The sequence below is a fragment of the Ovis aries genome, chromosome 6 (genome assembly GCF_016772045.2).
Source record: "Ovis aries strain OAR_USU_Benz2616 breed Rambouillet chromosome 6, ARS-UI_Ramb_v3.0, whole genome shotgun sequence".
In the NCBI taxonomy this organism is placed as follows: domain Eukaryota; kingdom Metazoa; phylum Chordata; class Mammalia; order Artiodactyla; family Bovidae; genus Ovis; species Ovis aries.
The window spans coordinates 102,481,089-102,498,311 of NC_056059.1; the positions used below are offsets into that span (position 1 = coordinate 102,481,089).

The 17,223-nt window shown below is 40.6% G+C and overlaps 1 protein-coding gene across 1 annotated transcript in view; it reads right to left on the reverse strand.

Moving 5' to 3' along the window:
* Positions 1–17,223, reverse strand: part of C6H4orf36 (chromosome 6 C4orf36 homolog) — a 48,506-nt gene that overhangs the window by 27,431 nt on the left and 3,852 nt on the right. Inside the window, exons 2-3 of the mRNA XM_027971410.3 lie at positions 16,165–16,319; positions 15,583–15,933 (exon numbers count right to left, since the gene is read on the reverse strand). Of these exons, the coding sequence (XP_027827211.1) occupies positions 15,800–15,933; positions 16,165–16,319 (289 nt within the window). The 3' untranslated portion in view covers positions 15,583–15,799. The remainder of the gene's footprint in view (positions 1–15,582; positions 15,934–16,164; positions 16,320–17,223) is intronic.

The window sequence follows — 17,223 nt, forward strand, 5'->3', positions numbered from 1 at the left end:
TACCTATTCTATTTACACCAGTTTGCATCTGCTAACCCCAAACTCCCAATCCAACCCTCTCCCAACCTCCCCGCTTTTAAAAAAAATTTATTGGAGTAGAGTTGCTTTACTATGTTGAGTTTGTTTCTGCTGTACGATAAAGTGAATCCACTATGTTGCTGCTGCTGCTGCTGCTGCTGCTGCTGCTGCTGCTGCTGCTAAGCCGCTTCAGTCGTGTCTGACTCTGTGCGACCCCATAGACGGCAGCCCACTATACGTATAGATATACCCCCTCTTTTTTGGGATTTCCTTCCCATTTAGGTCACCCCAGATCACTGAGTAGAGCTCCCAGTGCTATACAGTAGATTCTCATTATTTATCTATTTCACTGCATTGGGAAGATCCCCTGGAGAAGGGAACAGCTACCCACTCCAATATTCTGGCCTGGAGAATTCCATGGACTATTTCATGGGATCTCAAAGAGTTGGACCCGACTGAGCGACTTTCACTTACACATAGTAGTGTGTGTATGTCAATCCCAGTCTCTCAGTCCATCCCGCCTTCCCTTTCCCACTTGGTAACTCTAAATTTGTTCCCTATATCTGAATGTGGTTATTTCAAACAGCTTTCTAAAAGTTGATGACTCCATGAGGAGCCAGATTGTTGAGATGACTCAACCATTGTCTTTGTTCATAGGTTTTTATAAGAAAACCTAACAAATACCGAAGCTTCCAGGTAAGAGATACCTGCAGAAAATGGAATGCAAGGGTGTGGGAAGGACTGATGGGCAGAGTCAGGACCTAGAGAAGGATGGTAATGGGGTTAGCCTGAAACAGCACCTGCTCCACCGTCAGAATAAAATAACCCAAAGGGAAAATGAAGCATCTCAAAGCCAACTGGAAATACCTGTTTACCCTGCACTGGTGCCCTGCTATTTATAATAGTACTGACGGTCCTTTTCCTAGGATCTTTTCTGGCCTCAGCTCATCAAATCAGATGTAGTTAAGATTATAACCATACATTCTTATAGCCAGTCTAAACCCTAGAATTATAAGAAGAAAATCCACAAATTGTAACAAATGTGATTAATGGAGTTTGTCAGCCATGAAAGTAAATGACTGATTCTGATCTTCTATGATAATAACAGTAAAAGTAGCTACCATTTAGCTTTTCGTATAAGTGTCAAGCCTTCTGTTATATGAAAATGAACAAAATCTGACATCCCCAAATATACCACTTTGGCATAAAGATTATTTTGAGCAGAAATCAATTAAGAAGAAGCAGATACAAGAAGAGTTCCTCACATTCCTGCTATTTGCCTAAAAGCAGGACATAGAGTTATAAAAGTGTTTCCTCTCCCCTCTCTACCAGGAAGACAGGAGTTAATCGCTGGAGACAACTCTAGACCCTTTTAAGCCTCGAGGAACCTACCTAACAAACCTTAGCTACCACTGGTTTCCCCATATGTTTGCCTTCCCACCTCTAGAAGCTAAAAGTCCTTTTCCTTTGTTTTGCCATGTCTCTAACAACATATTGTTCCTTTAAGGTGGTATGTAAGGCGAAGTTCTAACCACTTCTTTGAGTCACTAATTTTTGAGTACTCCCATGTGTACGTGTGACGCATATATTAATAAACTTGTTTTTCTCTCGTTAGTCTTTCCTAAGTCTAATTTACAAGGTCCCAGCTGGAGAACTCAAGATGGGGAGGGAAAAAGATAATTTTTTCCTCCCCTGTACATCTCATTTAGTTTTTTCAACAATCCTGTCATGTAGGTGCCATTTTTTAGTTTCATTTACCCATGAATTTAGAGAGATTTATAGAAGTTAAACAACCTACCATGGGCTAAGCTAATAAATGACAAGGCAAGATGATGGGAATTGACTTCAGGGTCCATACTACATATGAAAAATAAAATAATAAAAGTTCATGAACTTCCTTTGTACAAAATATTATTCTTGCTATTGAAACAAAATATCACATCCCGGGGACTTACCTGGTGGTCCAGTGATTAGGAATCCACCCTCCAATACAGGGGACGTGGACTCAATCCCTGGTCGGGAAACTGGGACCCCACATGCTGTAGGGCAACTAACCCCAAGCACCATACGCTACAACTAAGCAAGCCCAGTCTGGAATCCACATGCCACAACCAGAGAGAAGCCTGCATGTTGCAACAAAAAATCCCACATGCCGCAACTAGACCCAATGCAGTCGAAAAAATAAAAGAAAAAATTTTAAACAAAATAAAATCACATCCTGGTTGCTGTTTTTCACCTTCTTAAACCCTTAATTCAGGTGCTGAAATACAGGTGCACAGTAAACATCTGCTAACTGATATAAATGTTTATGAAAAGGTAATGATATAAATGATACAAATGTTACTAAAAAGGTAATGTCCTAATTTACATGTCTGAATAACTCCTTTGTTTTGAAGAAATTACATGATTCAAACATTCATGATCTTAAATATAAGGAATATTTCCTAGCACTCACTGTAGGTTGTAAGTTACTTTATAGAGGTCTTCCTAAAAAAAACACATTAGCAAAACTCAGCAATCAACTACCAAAAAAGGGTGGAAGCAGAAAAGTCAGACATTCTACAGTCATGATGAAAGTGGCCATTTATCTTTTCCTTCAACACTTTTAGCAGAGGTTAAACCCTAAAGCCATGGCTATTTTTTCTCTACCTTTAATGCTCACCCGGGAGCTCACGTACCTAGTACAGTAGCCAAAATTAATAAAAATAGAGAGTGCCGCTGAGTTCAAGTATTTTGTAGGAAAACCAGGGATCAATCTCAAGCATCTGGTATAAATTTCTAGGTTTTTTGATCAGACCATTTCTAGCTACCATGTCTGGGACATTTAAGTGCTCATTAAATATTAGCTTTTATAATTTTTGTAATTATTTTTGTAATTATTATTAGTTATTATTATTACTAACATCTGTTACATCTGAGAAAAATAACTATGTCGGTACCAAAAATAAATAGTTCTTTGCTCCTGCTTACAGTTTTCTGATTTGCTTTTCAAAGACTTTTGTTAATAAAATTTAGTAATTTCTTTCAAATGCTAAGGAAAGTGAAGTAGCTCAGTTGTGTCCTATTCTTTGCAACCCCATGGACTGTAGCCTACCAGGCTCTTCTGTCCGTGGGATTTTCCAGGCAATAGTCCTGGAGTGGGTTGCCATTTCCTTCTCCAGGGGATCTTCCCAACCCAGGGATCAAACCCGGGTCTACTGCATTGTAGACAGATGCTTTACCGTCTGAGCCACCAAGAGTCATGCAATTCCATGATGAAAGGAGACCACCATTATGAAACTACCTGCCTTGTCTCTTGAACGAAATGAAGTCAGCTATGTATGTAATTTTAACGTAATGTATGTAAAGTAATTTTGATATTGTTAAACTGCAGTGCATTCAATTGGGTGTATCTTTCCCTTTCTCCTTTGCCTTTTGCTTTTCTTTTCTCAGCTATTTGTAAGCCTCCATCAGACACCCAACGTTGCCTCCCTGCATTTCTTTTTCTTTGGGATGATTTTAGTCACTGCCTCCTGTATGATGCTATGAACTCCATCCATAGTTCTTCAGGAACTCTATCTAGATAGTTAGACGGCATCTCTGACTCAATGGACATCAATGTGAACACACTCCAGGAGACAGTGGAGGACACAGGAGCCTGTTGGGCTGCCATGGGATCACAAAGAGTTGGACACGACATAGCAACTGAGCAACAACAACAAAACTGCAGTGCTCGAGTCCTGACAGTCACTCTCGTGGGAAACCCAAAGTTTGATGCAACAGAGCTCCTGGGGAAGGAGGTGGCTCAGGTAGTGAAGCTCAGGAAATGTTTGGTTATTTGTTGCGTTCAGGTTATTCTCTTCGTAGCTGTTCTACACATGTGGTGAGAGCCAGAGAGTAAATCCCAACGGAAACGCCCATTGGGTGAGCAATCTCTAAAATGACGAGAGGGAGTTTGCTTCTGGCACTTGGAAGGAGTTGTTCTGACAGAGGTGATTTGATGTAGGAAAAATGGCACCTACAACTGCAGTGTATGAAGGAGGCTACACCTACATTCCAATACTGGGAACGTCTCAGAGCGAAAAACAAGTCTTTAGAGTGAAAGTAGATGACTTGAAGAGGAGAGAGATTGAAACTGAAAGGAGTACATGAATGGAGGAAACGAGCCTATTAGTAGAAAATCCAAAACAGACTGAGATGCCTGATACACTGGCAACTTTTTCCTTCTCTAAGACAGTGCTAAGTCATGTCTGACTCTTGGCAACCCCATGGACTGTAGCCTGCCAGGCTCCTCTGTCCATGGGCTTCTCCAGGCAAGAATACTGGAGTAGGTTGCCATTTCCATCTCCCGGGGATCTTCCCAACCCAGGAATCAAACCCGGGTCTCCAGCATTTCAGGCAGATTCTTTACCAACTAAGCTACATGGGAAGAATATGCCCATGATTAAAAATAAAATGAACCATGGTCACTAGGTTCTTTTCATAGGTTATATCTGTTCTGAGAGACAATGAAAACATCACTAAGCCTTCCTGTCAGTGCCTCTGTTGTCTTGCTTCCTGCCCCTTTAACTCCCAAGTGAAGCGAAAGAAAATTGTAATTCAGTTTCACCTTGGGCTCCCTAATGGTGGATTGGTGGCTCAGTGAAGTCTGAATAGATTCAGCAACTTCCTTGCTATCTGCCCCCAAACACCAAGGAAGGAATGGCAGCGCTGTGATCCAAGACTGTCTATCTGTAGGATGAAAGCTGGTCTTATATGTATCCATTCTGTTCTCTCTCCATCATGATATAACAATTATGTTAGAGTTAATGGAATATTACTTAGCTATTGGTCACAAGATCCATGCTAAAGACAACGACTGTGTATCACTCTGAAATCCTGGACTTGGAACTGGTTATGATTTTGAGGAATAAGTGAGTGGGTTTATATATAAAAAGAAGGGTGTAAATGAACGAGAGTGGTCAAAAAGGTAACTGGAGACATCTATTCACTGCTGCCCAGCTGTCATTCTCCTCCTGCCGTGGTAAAAGAGCACGGCATTTCTTTGGGGGAAATACCCCACCTTGTAATTCTCAGTCACACAATTTGACCCAAACTTCTGTTGCTGTATTCAGAACGGCTTAAACCAATCAGCCAGATCAGGGTTTTAGCCTTGAAACTATTGACATTTGGAGCTCTATACTATGTGTGGGGGCTGGGGGAGGGGTGCTGTCCTGTATATTGTAGAATATTTAGCAGCGTCACTGAACTCTACCCACTCTCTAGAGGCCTTTGTAATATCCTTCAGTTAGAGTAACCAAAAATGTTTCTAGGCATTGCCAACATCCCCTGAGGGGGACAGGGAGGAGGAAAGAAAATCACCCCTCATAAGGAACCACTGAGCTAAATTTACCCTTCATCTTACTAATCAGAGTTCTTGATTTCAAAAAAAATTAATAACAGGTATACCTTATTTATTCATTATTGAGGCTTTACTGGTGTCTCAGACAGTAAAATAATCTGCCTGCAGTGTGGGAGACCCAAGCTAGATCCCTGGGTTGGGAAGATCCCCAAAAGAAAGGAATGGCTACCCACTCCAGTATTCTTGCCTGGAAAATTCCAAGAACAGAGAAGGCTAGCAGGCTATAGTCCATGGGGTTGCAAAGAGTCGCACATGACTGAGCGACTAACATTTTGACTTTAACCATACTCAGCAGCAGCAGCAGCAGCAGCACTTATTATACATGAGGAATTGCTCAAATAATCCTCAATAGCTCCATAAGATAGTGTACTAGGGGTAAAGACAATATTTATACAACAAAAAGAACTCAACATGCAATTGCTTAGAAAACAAAGACATTTCTCTCATATTCAATAATCTTGATGTGAGTAGCAAACATTGGTAAATTCAAAGACCCAAGCCCCCTCCATTTTGCTGTCTATTTGGTCTACACTGTCACTGTCTACATGGCCAAAGCTAGATGACAACCACATCAGGGTTTCACCCACCAAGAAAGGCAAAGGGTAATGGAGGAGGTATACACAATGCCTTTCAAGGTTCAGATGTGAAAATGGTCCATATTCCATTGGCAAGAACTTAGCTGCATCCCCACACTTAGTATAAGTCAACTAGCAAATATGGCCTACCTGTACAGTCATGTGCTCAGCTATAACACAACTATGGATTGAATGTTTGTGTCCCCCCAAATTCATGTTGAAGTGGGATTCCCCACTATGGTATTATTTGGAGGTGGGGCCTTTGGGTGGTATTTAGGCCATGATAGTGGAGCCCTCATAAATAGGATTAGTGCCCTTAAGAGATACAAAAGAACTAATCTCTTTCTCTATCATGTGAGACAGAACAAAAGGCGACCATCTATAAATCAGAACATGGGCACTCATCAAGAATCTGACAATGCTGGCACCCTGATCTTGGACTTCCAGCCCTCATGAATAGGATTAGTGCCCTTAAGAGATACAAGAGAACTGATCTCTTTCTCTACCATGTGAGACAGAACAAAAGGTAACCATCTATAAACCAGAACATGGGCACTCATCAAGAATCTGACAATGCTGGCACCCTGATCTTGGACTTCCCGTCTCCAGAACTGTGAGAAACAAACGCTTGTTGTTTAAGCCACCCAGTCTTTGGCATCCTCTTGCAGCAGCTTGAACTGACTTTCACAAAATACCATAGCTTTGAAAAAAGGGGAAAATAATTTTTGTGGAAAACTAGCAGTCTCTGAATACTACCAGTTTACAAATTAGGACAGTAAAGTACAGAGTTAAGTAACTTGCCCAATGCCATATGGCTGGCAAGTCAATTCCAAAGCTCATAATCTTAAACAATAGGTCACTATTTTTCAAATCTCTGAATGATAACCTAAAATAAGAAAAGCATTTTACTTAGCAACTTAGGACACATATGTGCATGTTTATACGTGTATATGTTTCATGAAACAATCCCTACCCTTATCACAGTCAATGAGCACCAATATTTCTATTCTATAGTGTTTCATTTTTAAAATGTTGCTAAGACCCACTATATTGATTTCATAAGCCTCGATGTGTTGAGATAAACAGTTAGAAAACAGTGCACCACACTCAATTCTGGTAGGAGAGCTTGAAAGACTATTGGAGAGCTCACAGTATGAACTATATGAATAAGAAGGCTGAAGAATCAAATTCAGAAAACAGATCAGTCCAGCAACTTCAAGAAACCCAGAATCACAGCTAAAATAATATCATGGGAAGGGTCTGTTAAGATGAACCTGATGCCATCAATATTACTTCCACCTCTGCCTCTGGACACTGGATGCCATGACACTGTCACTGAAATCAATGCCAAACCAGCTTGGCTTCTGTGCCTCTCTCACTCCTGATTAAATGTCCCAGGAGAAAGCATTCAGTTGGTATATTTTGGCTGCATGCCTATGCCCAGGCTCTTGGGATCAGGCAGAGCAAAACTCTGGCTTTTCAGCTCACAAAACCATAGACATGAGGTTTTGGTTCTGGGCAGCCCCAAAAATGAACAAACAAACAAAAAGGCAAATGTCCAATATACTCATAAGCCACTAGAAGTATATATTGGTATAGCCATTTGGAGAGCAATTTGGTGTTATTTTGCAGAACAAAAATGTGCATCCTATGATATAGAAATTCCATTTCTAGGCATAGAGTCTGGATTGAAATTCCCACACAACTGCATAAAGAGACTTGTTTAAGTATGTTCACAGAAGCATTATCTGTAATAACGAGAACTGGAAACAAGTTAAAGGTTTATCATTTAACAAAGGGACAAGACTGGGTCTTGCTCATCTTTAAACCCTAGTAGCAAGCACTGCTGACAAATTATCAGAACCAAATAAATACTTGTTGAAATGAACAGCAATTGAATGAATTATCAGTCAGAAATTATCCAGGGAGTGATACACAGGTTTGTTGTTCAGTCTCTGGGTTGTGTCCAACTCTTTGTGATCCCATGGATTGCAGTACTCCAGGCTTCCCTGTCCTTCACCATCTCTCGGAGCTTGCTAAAACTCATGTCCATTGAGTCAGTGATGCCATCCAACCATCTCGTCCTCTGTCATCCCCTTCTTCTCCTGCCTTCAATCTTTCCCAGCTTCAGGATCTTTTCTAATGAGTCAATTGTTTGTATCAAGTGGCCAAAGTATTGGAGCTTCAGCTTTAGCATCAGGCCTTCCAATGAATATTCAGCACTGATTCCTTTAGGATAGACTGGTTTGATCTCCTTGTAGGCCAAGGGACTCTCAAGAGAGTAGTTCAAAAGCAAAAGGATACACGAGACTGGACCAAAATATTCAAAGAATCTTTAGAAGAAAGGTCATGTGGGGGCTTCCCTGGTGGCTCAGACGGTAAAGAATCCATCTGCCAACGCAGGAGACCCAGGTTCGATCCCAGGAAGATCCGCTGAAGAAGAGAATGGCTACCCACTCCAATATTCTTGCCTGGAGAATTCCATGGACATAGAAGCATGGCGGGCTACAGTCCATGAGATCGCAAAGAGTCAGACACAACTGAGCAACTAAAACTTTCACTTTTCACTTTCAGGGTCATATGAGATCTAAAACACTGTGGTTCTTGCCAGTTCTCCTGTAAGTGGCTCTCCTAAACATCCCAAATGATTTAATAATGGCCTCAATATATTCTTCATATAGAAGACCATCTGGGAACTCTCCAAATATACACAACAAAAGTCAAGGGATCTTATCTGCTAAACTTCACCTTGACGCTGACCATCATTTTACCTATTCTGTCTCGAGAAGACCTTATCTGTCTTGTATGTTATCACACATAAACGTATTGAGAAGGAACACCTCTATCCTGGGCGTTCCCTTCCATGTGAAGGGAATTCCAACAGCATTACACTCCTGGCCTCTTTCTGCCCCCTTATTCACTCCACCTCAAGGGAAGTGGAGCTAACTGATGAGTTTGGAAGGATAAAGTGGATACATGTGATCCAACTGTTTCCTTCTTTCTTCCCCTTGGAAGCTAACATCCTAGAAAATATGTATTCTTAACTCAGCACACTTATTGGAAATCACCCTTCTACCCAGAAGGCTTGCTGTGGTCCAGAGCTACCATAATAAGATGAGGCAGGGATCAAACCTGTCTCATTCCATCCTGTCTCATTCGCTCCTGTCTCATTCCAAATTCCTACTTGCCCCAAACCAGCCATATTCTCTGATCTCAGCTTTATTAATAGGTCAAACAGGCATCCAGGCCAAACTGGACCAAGCAGGTGGCTTAACAGCATAGGTTTCTGGAAGATATTGGACTTTGAATTCCATTCCTTTAAAAGCTGCGTCACTTTGGGGAAGTTACAAATCCTTCATCTAGACCCTGATTCCTTCAGAACTAAAATAGGGACTTGAAAACGTGCCAGGTTAAACATACACCTACTATACAATCCAGGCATTCCTTTCTTTGTAGTTTCCACCCAAGAGAAATTAAAACATATGCCCACACAATACTCAAAGCAGCTTCATGTGTAAGCAGGCAAAACTGGAAACAACCCACACATTTATCAATGAATTCATGGATAAACACAGGAGTATATTCATACAACAGAACACCACTCAGCAATAAAAAGGACTATATACACAACAACATGGCTGAATCTCAAAATAATTATGCTGAGCAAAAGAAGCCAGACTAAAAAAATATTACATATTGTATTTTGCATGTATAGGAAATTTTCAAAAACACAAATCAATCTATAGTACTGGAAAGCAGTTAGATCAGTGGTTTCCTGGGACTGGAGATGGGAAGCAAGCAGTGAGAAAGAATGGATTATAAGGCACATGAGAAAACTCTAGAGGAGATGGATATGTTCATTGTCTTAACTGTGACGATGATCCTACAAGTGTCAAAACTCAAATTGTATTTTAAATATATACAGTTTCTGGTATAGCCATTGGCACACCAATAAAAGTGACCAATAACGAATGTCAAAGTATATACAGAGAAAAAACAACTGGTATCAAATCCCCTGATCACTCTCCAAAAGTGGCAACTTTTCAATCAAATATACTTCAATAAAAAATTTTTTTTGATCAACAAACTTCTGTCCAGGCTCAACAAGAAGAAAAAAGAGAGGATCCAAATAACTAAAATAAGAAATAAGAGAGGAGAAATAGGGAGTTCTCTGGCAGTCCAGTGGTTAAGACTCCACACTTCTACTGCAGGGGGGTGGGTTCGATCCCTGGTCAGGGAACTAAGATCCTGCATGCTGCAAGTCTTGACAAAAAAGTAAGAAAAAGAAAATTTATAAACTGAAAAGATGGCCAATACCAACTGAATTATTTGATGTTTGACAGAAACCAACAAAATACTGTAAAGCAATTAGCCTTTCAACTAAAAATAAATACATTTTTAAAAGAAAAAAATCTTAAAAAATAAAAAAGGAAATGAAAAGATGGAACTGCCCATGAAATAATTTAATTTCCCAGAACTCAGGGACATGAATTTCCAGCTTGGAAAGACCTGTGGGGTGCCAAGCATAGTGAGTTCTGGTAAGAGTATTGATAGCTAATCCTGTCAGTGTTAGTGCTTCCTCTTATGCCAGGCACTGGTCTAAGTGCCTTACATATTAACTCATTTACTTCTCACAAGTGTCACTAAAGGACAGAGAAGTTAAATAATTTGCCTGACTCCACACTTCCAATTCAGGAGATGTAGGTTCAATCCCTGGTCAGGGAACTAAGAGGGCACTAAGACCCCACATGGCCCTGGGGTGTAGTCAACAAGAAAAAAAATTGAGATGACACAGCTAATAAGTGATGGAGCTGGCATGCAAACCCATTTGACCCATGCTCTACACTCAGTGCTCTAAATATCTATGCTACATTGGATATAAATAGTCTTCCACCATGATTCCTATCAGAATACTGGGATCCAGGAGGAGACGCCATACTTTGCAGAGAGGGAGAGGGAAAAAAAAAAAAGCAGGTTCTAAGGAAAGGATCTGGAGTAAAACCAGCTTTAGGAATGCTCACTAACAATATCAAATACTAAACAGAACTAAACAAGGCCTTCAAAATGTAAGAGACCTGGGTTTGATCCCTAGGTAGATCCCCTGGAGGAGGAAATGGCAATCCACTCCAGTATTCTTGCCTGGGAAATTCCATGGACAGAGGAGCCAGGTGGGCTACAGTCTACGGCATCCCAAAGAGTCAGACATAAATGAGCACACTGAAAATATTACAGGAACATATTTGCAACCTAGACTTCCATACCAAGCCAACCTGTCAGTGAATTCTAAGTAAAATAAAGACTTTGGACAATAAGACCTTAAGTTTTTTACCCACATGCACCCTTTCTCAGGTGACTACTGGAGGACATATTCCATGATAATAAAGGAATAAAGCAAGAAAGATGATGAGGGACGTAGGAAACGAAAGTACCTACACTAAAGAGTATGAAATAGATCCCCCTGATGGTAACGTAGAAACCACAGGAGAGCTAGTTCTGAGTGTACACATTAACAGCTCAGGTTACAGCAAGTCTTTCTCAGAGGACTTCTCAGAAGGATGAAATGATAGACTATATAGGAACGTTCTAAGAACGTTAGCAACTGGCAAAGAGCTTGAGATTGATTGAGTGATAAATACATTGAAAAGCAATTCCCAGTTGGCTTAGTGGTAAAGAACCTGCCTGCCAATGCAGGAGATGCAGGTTTAATCCCTGAGTCAGGAAGATCCACTGGAGAAGGAAATGGCTGCCTAGTGCAGTATTCTTGCCTGGGAATCCCATGGACAGAGGAGCCTGGCAGGCCCAGCCCATGCGGTCACTAAAGAGCTGGACACGACTCTCTAAACTGGAAGTGGTCCAACAGGAGATGGCAAGAATGAACATTAACATTTTAGGAATTGACTGCAATGGGTGAATTTTATTCAGATGATCATTATATCTACTACTATGGGTAAGAACCCCTTAGAAGAAATGGAGTAGCCCTCATAGTCAACACAAGAGTCCAAAATGCAGTACTTGGGTGCAATCTCAAAAATGACAGAATGATTCCTGTTCGTTTCCAAGGCAAACAAATCAGTATCACAGTTATCCAAGTCTATGCCCCAACCACTAATGCTGAAGAAGCTGAAGTTGAACAGTTCTATGAAGACCTAAAAAACCTTCTAGAACTGACACCCCAAAAAAGATGTCTTTTTCATTATAGGGTACTGGAATGCAAAAGTAGGAAGTTAAGAGATACCTGGAGTAACAGGCAAATTTGACCTTGGAGTACAAAACGAAGCAGGTCAAAGGCAAACAGAGTTTTGCCAACACCCTCTACCAACAACACAAGAGAAAACTCTATACATGAACATCACCAGATGGTCAAAAATTAGACTGTTTATATACTTTGCAGCCCAAGATGGAGAAGATCTATACAGTCAGCAAAAAAAAGACCAGAAGCTAACTGTGGCTCAGATCATGAACTCCGTATTGCCAAAGTCAGACTCAAACCAAAGAAAGTAAGGAAAACCACTAGATCATTCAGGTATGATCTAAATCAAACCCCTTACAATTATACAGCGGAAGTGACAAATAGATTCAAGGGATTAGATTTAAATGCCTGAAGAACTATGGACGGAGGTTCATGACATTGTACAGGAGGCAGTGATCAAGACCATCCCCAAGAAAAAGAAATGGAAAAAGGCAAAATGGTTGTCTGAGGAAGCCTTACAAATAGCTGAGAAATGAAAAGTGAAAGGCAAAGGAGAAAAGGAAAGATATAAGCATCTGAATGCAGAGTTCCAAAGAATAGCAAGGAGAGAGATAAGATAGCCTTCCTAAGTGATCAATGCAAAGAAATAGAAGAAAAACAATAGATGGGGAAAGACTAGAGATCTCTTCAAGAAAATCAGAGATACCAAGAAAACATTTCATGCAAAGATGGTCACAATAAAGGACAGAAATGGTAGGGACCTAACAGAAGCAGAAGATACTAAGAAGCGGTGGCAAGAATACACAGGAAAACTGTACGAAAAAGATCTCAATGACCCAGATAACCATGATGGTGTAATCACTCACCTAGAGCCAGACATCCTAGAATGTAAAATCAAGTGGGCTTTAGGAAGCATCACTACGAACAAAGCTAATGGAGGTGATGGAATTCCAGTGGAGCTATTTCAAATCCTAAAAGATGATGCTGTGAAAGTGATGCACTCAACATGCCAACAAATTTGGAAAACTCAGCAGTGGCCACAGGACTGGAAAAGATCAGTTCTCATTCCAATCCCAAAGAAAGGCAAAGCCAAAGGATGTTCAAACTACTGCACAATTGCACTCATCTCACATGCTAGCAAAGTAATGCTCAAAATTCTCCAAGCAAGTCTTCAACAGTACATGAATCAAGAACTTACAATGGTCAAGCTGGATTTAGGAAAGGCAGGGGAACCAGAGATCAAATTGCCAACATCTGTTGGATCATAGAAACAGCAAGAAAGTTATGGAAAAACATCTACTTCTGCTTCACTGACTATGCCAAAACCTTTGACTGTGTGGATCATAACAAACTGTGAAAAATTCTTAAAGAGATGGCAATACCAAACCACCTTACCTGCCTCCTGAGAAATCTGTATGCAGGTCAAGAAGCAAGAGTTAGAACTGGACATGCAACAACAGACTGGTTCCAAATAGGAAAAGAAGTATGTCAAGGCTGTATATTGTCACCCTGCTTATTTAACTTCTATGCAGAGTACATCATGAGAAATGCCAGGCTGGATGAAGCACAGCTAGAATCAAGATTGCCAGGAGAAATATCAATAACCTCAGATATGCAGATGACACCACCCTTATGGCAGAAAGTGATGAGGAACTAAAGAGCCTCTTGATGAAAGTGAAAGAGGAGAGTGAAAAAGCTGGCTTAAAACCCAACATTTAAAAAACTAAGATCATGGCATCTGGTCCAATCATTTCATGGCAAATAGATGGGGAAACAATAGAAACAGTGACTGACTTTCTTCTCTTGGGCTCCAAAATCACTGCAGATGGTGACTGCAGCCATGAAATTAAAAGACGCTTGCTCCTTGGAAGAAAAACTGATCAACCTAGACAGTATTTTAAAAAGCAGAGACATTACTTTGCCAACAAAGGTCCATCTACTCAAAGCTATGGTTTTTCCAGTAGTTATGTATGGATATGAAACGTCGACCATAAAGAAAGCAGAGCACTGAAGAATTGATGCTTTTGAACTGTGGTGTTGGAGAAGACTCTTGAGAGTCCCTTGGACTGCAAAGAGATCAAACCAGTCAATCCTAAAGGAAATCAGTCCTGAATGTTCGTTGGAAGGACTGATGCTGAAGCTGAAGCTCCAATACTTTGGCCACTGATGCAAAGAACTGACTCACTGGAAAAGACTCTGATGTTGTGAAAGACTAAGGCAGGAGGAGAAGGGGACCACAGAGGATGAGATGGTTGGATGGGCATTACCAACTCGATGGACATGAGTTTGAGCAAGCTCTGGGAGTTGGTGATGGACAGGAAAGACTGGCATGCTGCAGTCCATGGGTTGCAAAGAGTCGGACACAACTGAGCGACTAGACTGAAGTCACTTGCTAAATACTGCACACACTGTTTGTTCTTGTTGAGTTGCTAAGTCGTGTCTGACTCATTCACAACCCCACGGACTGTAGCCCACCAGGTTCCTCTGTCCATGCCATTTCCCCATAAGAATACTGGAGTGGGTTGCCATTTCCTTCTCCAGGTGATATACCCAGGGATCAAACCAAGGTCTCCTGCATTGGCAGGAAGTTTCTCAACTGCTGAGCCACCTGAGAAGCCTACGATAAACACTTAATTGTGCTTAAATATAGCCTTCACATCCAAGTGTACTTTACTGGATTCAAATTCTAGGAAAATTGGTTTATGCAAATCCAATTCTTTCCAGTTAGTCAATTCCCCATTCTTCAACCACTCTGTACAAGTGAGTTCTCCTCACAGATGCTGTCTTTGTATTGTCATGTCATTTTCACATATGTATGTGCGTTCCACATGCTCCAGAGGGCATCCCAGAGAGACAGTATGAAAATAGGCAAAAGGAAAAAGATGGTTTTTTGGAGAACAAAAACTTTAATCTTGCCACTTTAAAGTTCCACAGGAGAGGAACCTCCCTGGTGGTACAGTGGCCAGGACCCCATGCTCCATTCAATGCAGGGGGGGCCACGTTTGACCTCTGGTTAGGGAATTATTAATAGATCCCATATGGCACAACTAAAAGATCCCACATGCTGCAACTAAGACCTGGTACAATCAAATAAATACTTTAAAAAAAAAATAAAGTACCACATGAGAATAATAAATGATGTTTCATTGAAAACTGGAAACTAGGTTACTAAAATGAAACCCACAATTTTTCTTTAACAAAATTTTTTATGCTTTAAAAATAATTTGTCTCTCTCCTTCTTTGGCACCTCCTTGGGGGTCTCAAAGATGAAAATTCAAAATATTCTTCAAAATAATGTCTCTTGGGGGCAAGGGGCAATGCCTCTGACAAGAAGCTTCCCCTTACCTTGGTGCAGTTTTACAAAACTCAAAATGAACAGCACAAGTGACTCAATGCCAGCAACATTTTCATCTACTTACAGTGCTGTTGTCTGTGATACAACGGTACAAATACGTAGCTGGAACACAGATCGTTGAGAGCTGTCAGCTAAGAGCTGTCCATAACCCACAGGAGCTGATTCATCCACCAGGGGGCATTCAGATGAATGCATCCGACTGCACACAGGGAAAGGTCAGAGTCCTTCATCCTCTTTGGATGCAAACCCCACAGAGAACAGATTCAACTATGAGATGACAGTCACTTAGGTGGAAGAGGTCTTCTCAAGCCAACTGGCCCTTCCCTTAGGGAAAACTGAATTTTCTTAGCTGCATTTTCCTGACATTTCAGGTTATTCAAGCGCTTCATTTCATACTCCCTTTCACATTGGATGGCTGAAAAATAAAATACACGAAGCAATCCAACTGACATTTTTCACCAGGCATAGTTTAGCCCAAGATGAATATTTATCACACAGAAAAATCCACATTCTTGAATACCAAACAAGAAGACAGAGCTACACAGAAGGGAGCCTGGGTGTGAGTGAGCAGATTCAAACACATGTCCAATAATCAAAATAACACACACAATTTGTAATTTATTAAAGTAGGTCCTACAGAACTTACATTCTGCTGAAGGGAGCAGACCATCCTTAATGGTTTTGCATTTTTTGAGGTGTACACAGCTACCAAATGCAATTTCTTCCAAGAAAGGCAACTTGATGTTGGCTAGTTTTGTGTACCACGTCTGTGTGAGTAGCGCAAGTTCCCAGGGTTCCTGTCTGGGGCAAAAATTAACTCATTCAATAAACATTTCTTGACATTGATGACAGGATATAAATAAGACATTTGCGTTCTCAGTTCCATTTCCCACTAGAGATTTTGGTTTGCAGAGGAGTATTCAGGATTTTTCAGAGTTGCAAATCTAGCCAGGAGAAGGAGCCTTTAATTAACATGTTATAATCTTTCAATGTAGAAATATTAATATATTGAAAAATAACCATAAATTATAATGATAGGAACTTTAGCTCAAAAAACAGACTCCATGCAGTCAATCCAACCTTTCCATGTCTTTAAAGAGGATGTAGTTAAAAACTGCAAGCTCCAAGTCTTTCTTGGTTGATCAAAAATATGATCTCATTAGGGAAGGAACAAATGGAATATTATGAATATGGTGCTTGGCACACAGTAAAGCTTTGAGTGTGTGATCTGATTTTTTTTTTTTTAGAAATATTATTTATTTGGCTGTGCTGGATCTTAGTTGCAGCATGCAAACTCTTAGTTTTGGCATGTGGGATCTAGTTTTCTGACCAGGAATCAAACCCATACCCCCTGCATTGGGAGCATGGAGTCTTAGCCACTGGACCACCAGGGAAGTCCATGATCTGATTTTAATCTTTACAACACCATGGAGGTAAGACAAGGGAACAAAGACTCAGAAGTTAACTGAGAACCAGAGCTGAGATATAACCCAGGTATGTTTAGAAGTATCAACAGAATCCTTAGAAAACAGGAAAAAGGAATGAAATCCTAAACTACAGTATTTAAAAATAATCACAATGAAATTTTAATGGATTGTTTTATGTATCCTACTTTGGAAGTTTTAAGTATCAGCTATGTTTCTCAGTTACAGTCAATGTGAATTCATATGTATGAGGACAGGGGAAAGACCTGCTTTGGTATAAC